Source organism: Neocloeon triangulifer, unplaced genomic scaffold (assembly GCF_031216515.1).
Source record: "Neocloeon triangulifer isolate White Clay Creek 2 clone unplaced genomic scaffold, ASM3121651v1 ptg000014l, whole genome shotgun sequence".
Taxonomy (NCBI): Eukaryota; Metazoa; Arthropoda; class Insecta; order Ephemeroptera; family Baetidae; genus Neocloeon; species Neocloeon triangulifer.
In genome coordinates this window covers 24,375,700-24,387,812 of record NW_026775556.1, presented here as the reverse complement: position 1 = coordinate 24,387,812, position 12,113 = coordinate 24,375,700, and the positions used below count along the sequence as shown (strand labels likewise).

The following is a 12,113-nucleotide window of genomic DNA, read 5'->3' as shown; positions in this document are numbered from 1 at the left end:
CGGGCACCAAGTGTGGCAGCCGGGATTAGGCCATCAAATCTTGAAAAAAGGTTCCATTAATTAAAAGTGAGGCGCCGATTGTTATGTGAAATTCCGATTTCACAATGACCACTGCAATTCTGCGGCTAAACGATCTTTTGTCTTGGCGGTCAAAGTGTTTGCTAAAAGCATTCGAAGCATTTTTATTGTTCACTAAGTATGTAATAAAAAAAATATTCGAACAAAAAAACTCTCCTATTTATATTTTTTAATTGGGTATGTTTATTTTATAGGAGAATAATGAAATACATACTAAATTAATTATAGGAGTTGACCGAAAAAAACAAAATTTATTACATCGTAATTCAATCCGAACATCCAGTTTCTTAATAAAAACACAAGTTTCTGTTTGTTTGTTTATTTGGTAAAATCAACGGATCGAATTTTCACTGTCGTTCGACAAGCTCGTAAAAAACAAAACAGGTGCAGCTCCTGGATGATGATAGGTGATGCTTTAAACTTCAACCTCGGTCGGCTCTCATCACTTTTTAATTGGTACCTGCTGCGAGCGGAACGCTCTTAGTGCCGAGTGATAAGATAATATAATTGGCGCTAGCAGAGAGAGAAATAAGCACTTGCCATAGAGATTTATTATTGAAGGATATGCAGTGTGACGGCAGCAGTCAATCACTCATGCCCGCAGTTTTTCTGTCGTTTGACGCTTTTCTAGAGAATAAATTGCTAATTGATCCCAACATCAAGTGGTATCTAAACTCTCGGCGCTGACTTGCAAATATGCTGAAAGCAATTGAAGCGCAAACACGGATTTGGCATGTGTGTGGCGATTTTTTTTCTTCTTAAATTTTGATAAATTGGCTAGATTTTTTTAACGGTACACCAAAAGTTGGTAAATTAAATTACAGACCCAATCAAAAATAAAAAAAATTGGGGCGATACGAGTGAACGAATTTACCGAGGAAGCCACTCGGAGGGGTCAGTTCGTTAAGTTACGCAAGAGCAGGTGTACGTACTCGAGCGTGTATCACTTTTACGTCCGTGTATGTACACCGCATTACGCACTGATTTCGTCTGTGTTTTTGCCGAGTATTAAGTGTCTCACCCACCGAGCATGGTTGGTTTGTAAAATTAGCACAGAGGCCAAAATACCGTAGAGGAGAGATCAGATAAAATGATAAATCATATAAAAAATTCATTTTTATTCAGTTCAAAATAAATTTAAATTTTATTTATAGAAATGTATGATATTTTCACGTTTCTCTGATTGATTTGATTAATCGTAATTTCCTAACTATAAAAATTGTATTGGTCAGTTTCAGGTTAAGGATGAAAAGGAGTATCAAAAATTAATTATCTCAAATAAATATTTAAATTTTAAATTCATTTGAAAATTGCAGAAAGTTAAAATGAATCCATATTCAGCAATTTTCAATACCTCTATTTATAACACTTTCCTTTTATTTTATGTAGTAAACACACGCAAAACTTATTTATGCATACAAATGATATCATTTTTTTCTTTTATAATCTTCAACAGTAAATCACTGGAACCAAATAAACATTCATTTGAGACTAAATCAGAGAAATGATCCAACAAGATTTGTGGAGTGTTTTAATTTTGACTTTTACGACTTTTATTTGAAATTCCACAAAAATTCTCTCTTTCTATGCCCTTAATTTTAAATTTCATGCACAGCAATTAAAATACTACAACACGCGTCCTTTCCTTTGAACGTGAAATTTAAATGACCATAATGTGAACGAAGAGACTAAAAAAACAGGCAATTTTTTGCCGATTGTAAGTGCAAAATGGGCACTTAGAATCTCAAGAACGCGGCGTGTATTTTCTCTTCACCTTAATTAGCTCCGACTTGGCGGCTTAGTAATTGACGTTTATTTTCATACCACAAAAAAAGAAGATCCACTTCAATAGTTTTTTGCCACCCGATTGTCAAATAACACCAACTATTTAGGAAATAATTTCAAATTTTATTATAACTATATATAAAAGGAGGTCCCGTTTAGCTTTAATTAATTAAAGCAATAATTGACTGTAATTAATTTTCTGCCAAATGGAATCTTTAATTAAATTGTAAAATTACTATCCAAATTGAACGGAATGTACAGTTTTGCTCGCGTTAATAGAAGAGCGGGGATAAAAAAAAAAACATAATCCGTCTCTCACGGTCACTCTGGTGCATCAAGTGGTTATTAATTTGGCCGCAAAAATCCGGAAGAAGAGAAAAAGTAATCAAATGAGCGTCATGCCAAATAAAGTAGCGGGACGGACGACAGATGGGCAGGGAAATAATAATGATATAAGAATTTATTTGAATGTCAAGAACGAAACCGTTTTTTGATTAGTCACTTCTTCTCTTCGCAATACGTATTAAAATCTGAATCTCCCTTTCAATTGATGCGCAAAAAAATAAATTTTTATATCTACAAACATGCATTTTTTGAACCTTTCCCCACTTCTTCTTTAGCGCAAAGAATGAATAATTCTCACTGTCCAGCTGGGAGGATAATGTAGCAATATTATGCTTGCATGAACGAGGTTATCAAACTCTAAAGATTGCTCTTGAAAGCTGTCGCACTATTCTTGATCCTCTCATTATTTTGCGCTTGCGTATATGATTTTCAACCTCTATTTACGTCGGGATCGTTTTAATATTCCGTGGAAATTGCACTTGAAACGTGTTTCCACTTTTTATGCATCGTTCAAGTGAGTCGATTGACCGCCTGCGTATAGTGCGTCTACCACTATACTTGGCGAACACATTTTTCTCGCGAATTATCGACTTGTCATCTTCCGGATATGTCTGTATTACTCTGTGGAATTGAAGCTGAGCAAGAAAAATTAAATAAAGTGTCACAAAATTGATTCAAAATCATAAATTTTTGGAATAACACAATGCATCTTACTTAGACAATTATTAAATTTGATCACTCTTCACTAAGGAATCTTAAAATGGATTTAAAAATAAAATTAAGATATAAAAAAAAAAATACAAGAAAAAATTATGTTTCCCATTAGGAATTTGATAGTAAATTCAGATAATTCAAATTAATGAAGTTTCAAAGCAAAATAAATATCAATCCATTTATTTCAAACATTTTTTTGTAATTCGCAGTTTTTATGATGTGTTTGACGAAAAATTGTGTGAAGAGATTGGCCTTGAAGGAGATGATCAATGAAGTGAAGTTTTTTTGAGTAAATTATTAATAATATTTATTCTTATTGGTCAATACAAATAATAATTTATCCAACGAGGACGAATCCCGTTTTCTTCACTTTTATAGTATGATTTTGTGTTCCGCATTAAAAATGAAAATCTTATTTAATTTAATATTTTTTTACTTCTAGAGCTAATATTTATTATTTCAAGCCAAGTTTCTCTAATATAGTTTTCATCTTTGGGGATTAGCTTCATTAAAATAAGTGTTCAATCATAAATTCTGTCCAAGATATAATTTATGTTTCCTCTGACAATTAAAGTCATTTTCATATTAAATTAAAATTAGAAATAAATCTGAAAGTGCCTTACTTGCTCTTCAGTATATTGTATGACTCAAAATGCCAGACCGCACAATATAATTATTATACGAACGCCAAGAGTACTCTCGTCATTTGATGGCATCTTTATGAAGTCTGGCACGTGATAAATCTTTAAAATGACACTTTCACCTGCGTGTGCCGAGAGCAAATTGAAGACTCGTCCTTTTGCTGGTCAGCGTCGGCGGCTCCTTCACTCAGAAAAGGTGATTCGTCGTATTTGCACAGGTGACCATCGTGCGGCGGCGGCTTTTATAATCAGAAAACTTGTGGGCAGATGGCAGATTTTTCGGAATCAACTTGTTTGTTTGCTAAAAGATGGGATCAAGCCGAAAATGGTGAAATTAGATTCTTTAAAGAACTGCATTAAAATTAAATTTTTCATGATAAAGTTATTTTATTCCTCGGCAATCCAAGAAAAAGAAATGGTGTTAAAGAAATACGTATCTTTAACAAAGTCAATTAAGTGTATACGAAGAATAACAGGGACTTTTTCACCAGAGAATTTATTTTTTTATTTTTTCAAATAAAAATTAATTTCCAATGCAGACATTGGCACCTGAGGAGAAGGAGACGCCAAAGATGGTACGTCATGGAAGTGAAGGAAACAAACAGGCTTTGTCCTCGTTGAAAAAATTGTTTGTTTAAGAAACAAAACATTTCTATCAGTCTGCAATCCCATTTCATGAGGAAGAAAAAAAAGCAAAAAAAAAACAAGAATGTAAGAACCACCTTTTTTTAAAACAAAAATTAACCAAAGTTGTTTATCAATCATGATGAATCTGTTTTTTTTCTTGCTCACAAAATAGGGCCGTAGACCATGTCTGAGTCTGAATCTGGAAGGGCCGCTTGTTTTTCCATTAAAACACAATGTTTTCAACAAAGACAAAAAAATGGACACAAAACCTTCAACAACAATTTCGATTTTGACCTTAAAACCAGACTTAATTTTGCTAAAATAAATAAATAATATTAAAATATTTGAATATCATTAAAATATTTCCACTTCTCACCTGTTGACCAAGCTATTATTTCCCGCGTCGGAGGAGGGGCTTAGGGTGTCAGCTGGTCGCGGCGCTTCTCCCCCATGTGTGACCTCTCTTGCAGTGTTTACATTGTAGTATTCCATGTTGTTTGTGTTGTTTTCGGTCGCTGGCTGTTTTTCAGGGCCTTCAGGGTTCGCCAAGGTGGTGCTTCTTCAGGTACTTATGCATTGTAAAATATGGAAAATTCACTGCGCAAAATTGAAACAAGACATTTACACCACAATTACTTGCTTGAATGGCTTTTAACAAAAAGAAATAGACTTTCATTTTCATGCTCTCTCCGCTTATATGTTAAACTTACTTCAATAATTATGTTCTCAATATTGTCACAAAGTGCTCTCACAGCTTATTTTGCCAATGTCTCAATATTCATGTATTTTTTATAATCTGCCCAGACATTTTTTCAAAGCTCAAAATGATTTCAGATGTTATAAAAAGCCTACATTTTTTTTTTAAATAGTATACATAATTTTTTTTTGCAAAAATGTTTACATTTTTATCTATTATTTTTACGGATGCGTATCTGATAGTAAATCAAGACCGATGCACTTGCTATTATTCTTTCTAACAATTCATCAATCATAATCACTGAAAACAAATATAAATAATGTAAAAGGTTCTACGATGTATGTGAATAATTATTAAATTTTAAGAAATCTATTTAAAGTTCAAGAAAATTTAAAGTCCTACTGATTATGTTACCACTCAAAGTTTACAGAATTATAAAATTTTAAATGTCCTTGTTTTAGGATCGGCCTTCATCGTCGTTTGGAGAGTGTGATCTTCGGTAAGTAAATCATATTTAAATTTTAACGGTGTTGGGTCTGGGTATTTTAATCTATAATTATAAATAGAAGATTATTTTACTCCCTTCTCCAATTTGAGATTTCTGATTATTCTTTGAGAATAGAAACCGTTGGGACCAAGAACACCCAGCAAGAACAATCATTTGAAAATGAGTAAAAATGAAAGTAATTTATTTTGATTTTATTCTACCTGCCACTGGATTCCGCGGATAAACTAAAGAAAAATAGTTAGAGGAATGCGCAGGAATGCAACGTGAAAATGTTGTGAAATAACTTATAATAATATAAGGGGATAAAATAATGAAAATAATTCATCCAGAATGACATAAAATTTCTCTGAACACAAAAATTTTAATTTATAACAGATAAAAAAAGGTTGTCTGAAGCTGGTGAATTACCATATTTCTATATTGCATAATAATCTTCATAATTTTATAATAGTTCTGATTGTTTGAGATCCACTGGTGTTTACATTATGCAACCTCAACTCCTGAGCGCATTGCCGGTTGCATAATTTACAGACGGATATTAAAATGGATTTACCTCTTAATCTTTTTTTTATCATTGCATCAAATTATTCAATTACATGATCAAAAAATTAAATTTGACAGTAAATGAACTGAAACTAAACAACAAAAAATAAAATGCACTTGTGCTAAATTTAGATTTATTTTTCATAAAATTAAACCATCTATTTTTCGATTGAGAACATTGCAAGTGAAAAAAGTTCCTGATAGCAGTGAGATAGTTTGTGGCGTTTGTGCGTAGGTTTTTGTGGTATTTTAACATCATAAACACAATAAAAAATAACTATTTTCAGAATTTACAATAAATTCTTTATGGTTGCTCACTGTAAACGTCTTGCTCATCAAGAGCGTTGCTAGAAAAATATTATTTCGAATAAAGATCTTCCTAAAGCAATAAAAAAATTACCTCGCAAAGAAACCTCAATAGAGTCGAGCAGCTGTTATCATTGTATCCAAATGTGGTCTGATCAACTTTGACGTCCATGCAGGTTTCGACATAAGGACCGTTGGGTTCATTCGGTAACCATGGGGCGTCGGCAGGAATCAATGTTCCACTGGGACACCAACCAAATGATCGCACGCATCCAACTCCATTTGAAGTGCCCGAACTCCAAAAATTCACTGGGAATGGGCCCCAATTCGCACCTTAAATATATGGGGAAAAATTATTAGTTTATTTCAAGACACAGAAACGCAGGAAATAAAAAAATCTTTGAAACGTTCAATAAATAATGTATTTGTTCACTAATGTAAACGTTTTCTTTCTCAAAATTTGACTAATGGGTCTATTGAAATGTAAATTATGATTTACTCAGAAAGCCATTTTTGATGCAAACTGCCTCTGCATTTGTCTCTATAGACACAAGTTCCATTCCAAACTTGCTGCACTCATTGTATGCATCTTTGTAACTTTTCTTAAGAAAATATTTGACAAATTTGAATTTCATCAGATATAAATTGCAGGTTTTAGCATACGGAATCTTTATGTAGGAAATATTTTCGACCACAAAATGTTTGAAACTGTCCGTCTGGTCCTGATTCGAAACATTTTAATTTTTTTATTTTGTGGTTTTTTAATATACAAACCGCTCATAGCATTAAACTGGCTCACTTTTGCTGGCTGCGGATAAATATTCATGATTTTATAATAAATAATAATTATTCAAATAATTTAAAATACATCGGTGGTGCTGTTGTAGTCGTAACAACTGACCGTATTGCACGGTTTTGCCGGCATCTGCCAAAATATTTTGAATAAAATCCACAATGATTTTTTTCTTTTATTTATATACCTCGCAAATATATTTATAGCTGGTACCACAAGCTGCGTCAAAAAGATAATTTTGATCTTTTGCCAAGGTTGCTGCAGGGGCAAAGCGGGACGCAACACACCACTGGGTTTCGTCAATATTATTAGGTTCTCCGGCCAACCTAATAAATCAATCTGTTTGGATTTTTTGACAAGGATGATTCAATTTCTGTAACCATTTTGTGTCATTCCTGAGGATGGACGCGCCTGACGAGCAAAACTTGTAGCGGAAGTTGCAATCCTGTTGAGTGCCGCTCGTCCAAAACTCAGAAGTGTATTTCAGCAGTGCTTTTTTCACAAAATAAAATCAGTCGTCTGAAATATTAAATTACAAAAAAATGAGCATTCAACTAACTGTCATTGTTGTTGAGCTCGTATATGCATTTCATCTTTGCATCGTCCTCAATCGAAACCAACTGCATCCCTAATCTGCAACACATTGTGTTTGCCGTGTCCCAACTTAACTATTTTACAAAATTAATTGAAACTCGATTGGAAATTACAATTTTAAAAATTAACTGTGTTCGTAGAAAACATGAAAGATCTGCCGCAGCCAGTTGCATACCGTCCGTAATTTAGAGTTTCTGCGAAAATATTTCTAAATTTTTTTTTTATGAAACTTTTTCCAATTTCTTACCGAGAATTTCTCCTTTCAAGTTGAATAATGTTGTCTGCAATAAAAAAATTAAAAGAAATGAATCTTCCTTCAAATTGATATTAAAATTGTATACATCATTTTTGCAATTTGATTTACTAGGACAAGTTGGGGTGCAAACAGGAACTACTCCCTTGAGGAAAAAATTAGAAAATTGAATTTTTATACCGTTGAAGGTCAATTGTTTACTTTGCATATGAAATTTTGGGTGTTACTGCATGTGAGGTCGTTAAAACCAATATTTTGTGGAGCCACGTCTAATTTCATTGTGACACATCGTTCAGTTAATGGATTTGACGGCTCATTTGGGCTCCAGTTGGAGAAGTTTTGGTACAGAAGCGTGTTTGTGCTGCAAAATCCGTAGGTCAACTCGCAACCAAAACCGTCGTTAGTTCCGGAAGTCCAGTAATAAGTGTTGGTTTCTTTAAACTCCGCTTTTTTTTCAAATCAAGAAATGAATGTGAGCATTTACAGTTCTAAAGTAATTGTTAAAATAATACCCTTGTTCATTTCCGCAATGCATCCTAATTCATCATAATTATCAATACTGAGCAGCTTTAATCCATATTTGCAGCACTCGGTCTCCGCGTCCACTTTGCTTTTTCCAACTTTGCTTATGAAATATTGTTTGCCACACGCTTGTCTGAATGTTCCATCAGAACTTGCTGGAACATTAACAAAATTACACTAAAATCCACCTTTTTTTCAGAGTTTTCAAAAGCAAACTTTTCCAATTTTTTGACAAGTTAACTTTGGCTGCATCCGTTTGGCAGGTGAAATTGGGGCAACTGGGCATAGAACATCCTGGCTCATAAGTCTAAAATTTTAAATATTTTCCTTCATTCACTCAATCAATAAATTTGAATACTTCGCAAATGTATTTAGTTGAATAAGTCAAGCAATTTACGTCGTTGTAGTAAACATTGTTGGGTGGCGTGCCTGATGTCACACCCATTTCTACGCAGTTTTCACTGTTGACGTTGTTCGGCTCCCCTGATCCCCATTTGAAATCTGACGATATATTTTTTGTTGTGGTTGCCGTGCACCAAATGAACCAGTTTTCGTGGTATTGATCACTGCCAGCAGTCCAAAAGCTTGGCCCAAAACCTCCGTAGTTTGGCCCTTACAATTAGAGTTAAAGTTTAACTCCAGATTTTTTTTATTAAATGATTCTTTCTCACTGGCGATCATTGAGCTCAAGCACAACGTCTCCTGAGCATTCTCAATGCTCAAAAGTTGCATGTTCCGTTTGCAGCACTCGGAGGCTGCGTCTGGCCACGTTTTCTAGTAAAGTTTTGCGCGTTTAAAACACAAAATTGTTAGAAAAAAAAATATTAAAACGTACTGCTGCGTTGCTGAAGTAATACATTCGTCCACATGCAAGTCTTAACTGACCGTCGATCAACGCCGCAGCTTAAATTAACAATTACATTCGTGTGCTGGGAATATTAAGTAAGGTTTTACGGTTAATATAATCCTTGGCATCCAAAAATGATGGCTTTATATAAATAAAAAAATAGAGTTTTAAATTTGTAATTTGAGACTTCCAATTCCTTACGTTTTTCTCGCATGTGTACGGCAAGCAGGGCGGCTTTGTAGTTGTTGTCATGGGCGTCTATTTTTCGCATTTTACAATTCATTTAAATATTGTCTGTAATAATTTTGTTTTTGTTGTACCTCGCAAACGTATTTAAAACTCGAAGCGCAACTGACGTCGCTCAGCACGTTGTTGTTAATAGGCCCTGTGGAGACCTGAATCGAGGTGCAGTCCTGCGTCTCCCCAGCTAATCCTATTCCGCTCGGCTCCCCAGATTTCCAGGTCAGATTTCCCAGGGAGGTTAAATTTCCAGTGCACCATAAAAATTTATTCTGCTTCCCGTAGTCGCTCAGTGAAGTCAGGTACTCTCCAGGTATTCCAGAACTGTCGGGACCTTATTTTTTTTTATGGGAAAATCGTGTTAAAAATTCATCAATTATATTCAGATACTGTTCATAAAATCTGAAATGCAAGTGATTCGCTGCCATGACTCGATCGTGATTACTTGCATCCCCAATGAGCAACAGTAACTGGCAGCATCAGTCCAATTTTTCTGTTGAAATATTTTAATTTTAAATTATAATAAAATAATACGTGGAATATCTTGGGTAATTGACTCACTGTATCTAAACTAAACAAATATAGCCTGTCGCAAACAGGTTTCAAAACGCCATTTGTAACCGCTTTAGCTGTGTTTAATTAGAATGAACGTGACCTGAATATGTTTGCTCTTTTCATTATTGTATTTCATACGATTAACTTTTCCAGTAGCGTCCAGTTTGCTCGCCTGTTGGGAACTAATTATTAAATTATGTTTATATTTTTTTCCATCGTCAATTTTTTTATTTATAGGATTGATTTATCCCGTTTCAATGATATATGTGGAGGTTTTAAGTATTTCATATTTGTACGTAATTTGTAAACAGCTATATGAATGATTTTGTTTTTTAATTTTATTTCGTGACAGAAATTTGTAAAAATCTTTAAAATTGCTGGTGATAAATTATTTAATTTTAACAAACTTAAACTCATATTAAATTTAGATTTGAAATTCCACTACTATTAGGCAAGATTTTAGTACCTAATTGATTAATCAGGTTTGTTCTTACATCAATATTGCATTTAAAGGGTAGACACGGTGGCAACGTGGTCGTAGTTGTAGTTGACGTAGTTGTTGTTGTTGGGGTTGTTCTTGTTGTCGTTTGGGTTGTAGTTGTACTGGTGGTTTTTGAACTACTTGTAGCTGTTGAAATTGTGGTAGAATTTGACGTTGAGGTGCTGCTTGGTGATGCCACAGTACTAGGCAATGTAGAGGAGGTAGTCGTGGAGATAGAAGGTGCAAAGGACGTTGATGTTTGCGCCATAGATGATGTTTCACTACTTGATAGTTCTGGGGTTGTCGTGGAGATTACTTCAACCAGCGGCGTATCTATTGGTGGTTGAATAGGAGCTTCACTTGGCGGTTCAGAACCTTTGGGAGTAAATATTAGATTTTGAGATTTTATCTTAAAAGCCAGAAATTTAGTTCTGTTGTACCATTTTTTTTCAATTGGCCATTGACAATTATCTCAGACAATTTTTAATCATTTGTAAAATAATTTAAACAATAAATGTATGAAATATCAAAAAAATATTGCAATCTAAAATATTTTATAAAATTTTTGTATACTACATTACTGCATATTCAAAACTTTCTAAGGATTTCAAAATTACTTGTTTCTTGCAATGTTTTTTCTGTTGATTGAAGTAATAGCTCTGTTGAAGTTTCCCAAACTGTTGTTGTCTGCATCTGCAGGTGTCATTTAAGTAATTTTCACGTTTTTCCAGTTTCTAATATTAATATACCTCTTTGGTGGCAAAAGAAGATCTGGTAGTAAGAGTTGAATTTGGAGCTGTTTTTCCCTTGCATTGATGATTACTACTTGAACAGCACTTTTCAATTGAAATACGCCTATGATTCTTTTTGACTATTTCAATTTACACATATTAGTTGACGAAACATGTCATTTTAATCGTTTTACCTTTGATTATTTTTATTTTCACTATGGATGGACTTGCAGCGGCAATTTCGTCTAACTATTATAATGAAATGAAGAAATTAATGCGGGAAATAATGTAGTTCATTTTACAAGTACCAAAAACAAGCACAAAGAAGCTGCCGAGAGGAGATAGACCCAATGCATATCTGTCTGTGGCAAAGCATAATTATATTATCTTCAAGAATTAAGTAGAAAAAGATGGTGATATATGTATATGAGCATTCTCTGTTGATTGTTTTGCATTATAATTTATAAAAATTAAAAGATAGTAACTAGAATAATCGCCTTTACGTGGAATTACGTTCCAAGAAGCGAGATATTTTAGACAAAACCAGTGCATAAAAGTTAAGAAATTTCCTAATTTGATAAAAATGTTAATTAAGGTGAAAAATACTATAAATTAACATTTTTCACAACCATATCAATCTGTCCGTATATGTTTTCTACTGGACAGCTGTTTCAGCTATTGAAGCCTCATCAGCAGCTAGTATAGTAAATTCTACTCGCAGCAAACTGCGAGATGTTGCTTTGCTCCCGTTTTGAGTGGTTTCTTTGGGTTTTAATGTTAAGAAAAAATAAATAATAAAAAAAAATAATAGTTTCGTTTTTCACTCACCCTTACTTTGTAGAAAATCACAAAT

The 12,113-nt window shown here is 33.6% G+C and overlaps 2 protein-coding genes and 2 long non-coding RNA genes across 4 annotated transcripts in view; 1 reads left to right on the top strand and 3 right to left on the bottom strand.

Moving 5' to 3' along the window:
* LOC132201217 (uncharacterized) overlaps positions 1-12,113 on the top strand; it is a 74,208-nt gene that overhangs the window by 14,810 nt on the left and 47,285 nt on the right. The window contains exon 2 of the mRNA XM_059627205.1: positions 5,349-5,386. The gene's annotated coding sequence lies outside the window, so the exon portion shown is untranslated. The remainder of the gene's footprint in view (positions 1-5,348; positions 5,387-12,113) is intronic.
* LOC132201218 (uncharacterized) lies at positions 7,762-8,032 on the bottom strand. Its single transcript, XR_009442248.1, has 3 exons — positions 7,973-8,032; positions 7,879-7,912; positions 7,762-7,825 (listed from the first exon to the last, which is right to left on the bottom strand). It is a non-coding gene; the product is annotated as an uncharacterized LOC132201218 (long non-coding RNA).
* On the bottom strand, positions 8,511-9,166 carry LOC132201915 (E-selectin-like). The gene is made up of 4 exons (XM_059628474.1): positions 9,078-9,166; positions 8,765-9,018; positions 8,648-8,713; positions 8,511-8,561 (listed from the first exon to the last, which is right to left on the bottom strand). The coding sequence occupies exons 1-4, from the start codon at positions 9,136-9,138 to the stop codon at positions 8,511-8,513; spliced, it is 432 nt and encodes a 143-aa protein (XP_059484457.1). The 5' UTR covers positions 9,139-9,166.
* On the bottom strand, positions 10,055-10,584 carry LOC132201791 (uncharacterized). Its single transcript, XR_009442309.1, has 3 exons — positions 10,543-10,584; positions 10,187-10,220; positions 10,055-10,122 (listed from the first exon to the last, which is right to left on the bottom strand). It is a non-coding gene; the product is annotated as an uncharacterized LOC132201791 (long non-coding RNA).

Coding starts and splice junctions, on each gene's coding strand:
- LOC132201915 (XM_059628474.1), bottom strand. CDS start 9,138: ATGCAACTTTTGAGCATTGAGAATGCTCAGGAGACGTTGTGCTTGAGC. Junction 9,019..9,077: donor CTTGAGCTCAATGATCGCCA/GTGAGAAAGAAT, acceptor TCTAATTGTAAG/GGCCAAACTACGGAGGTTTT. Junction 8,562..8,647: donor GCCAAACGGATGCAGCCAAA/GTTAACTTGTCA, acceptor TTAATGTTCCAG/CAAGTTCTGATGGAACATTC.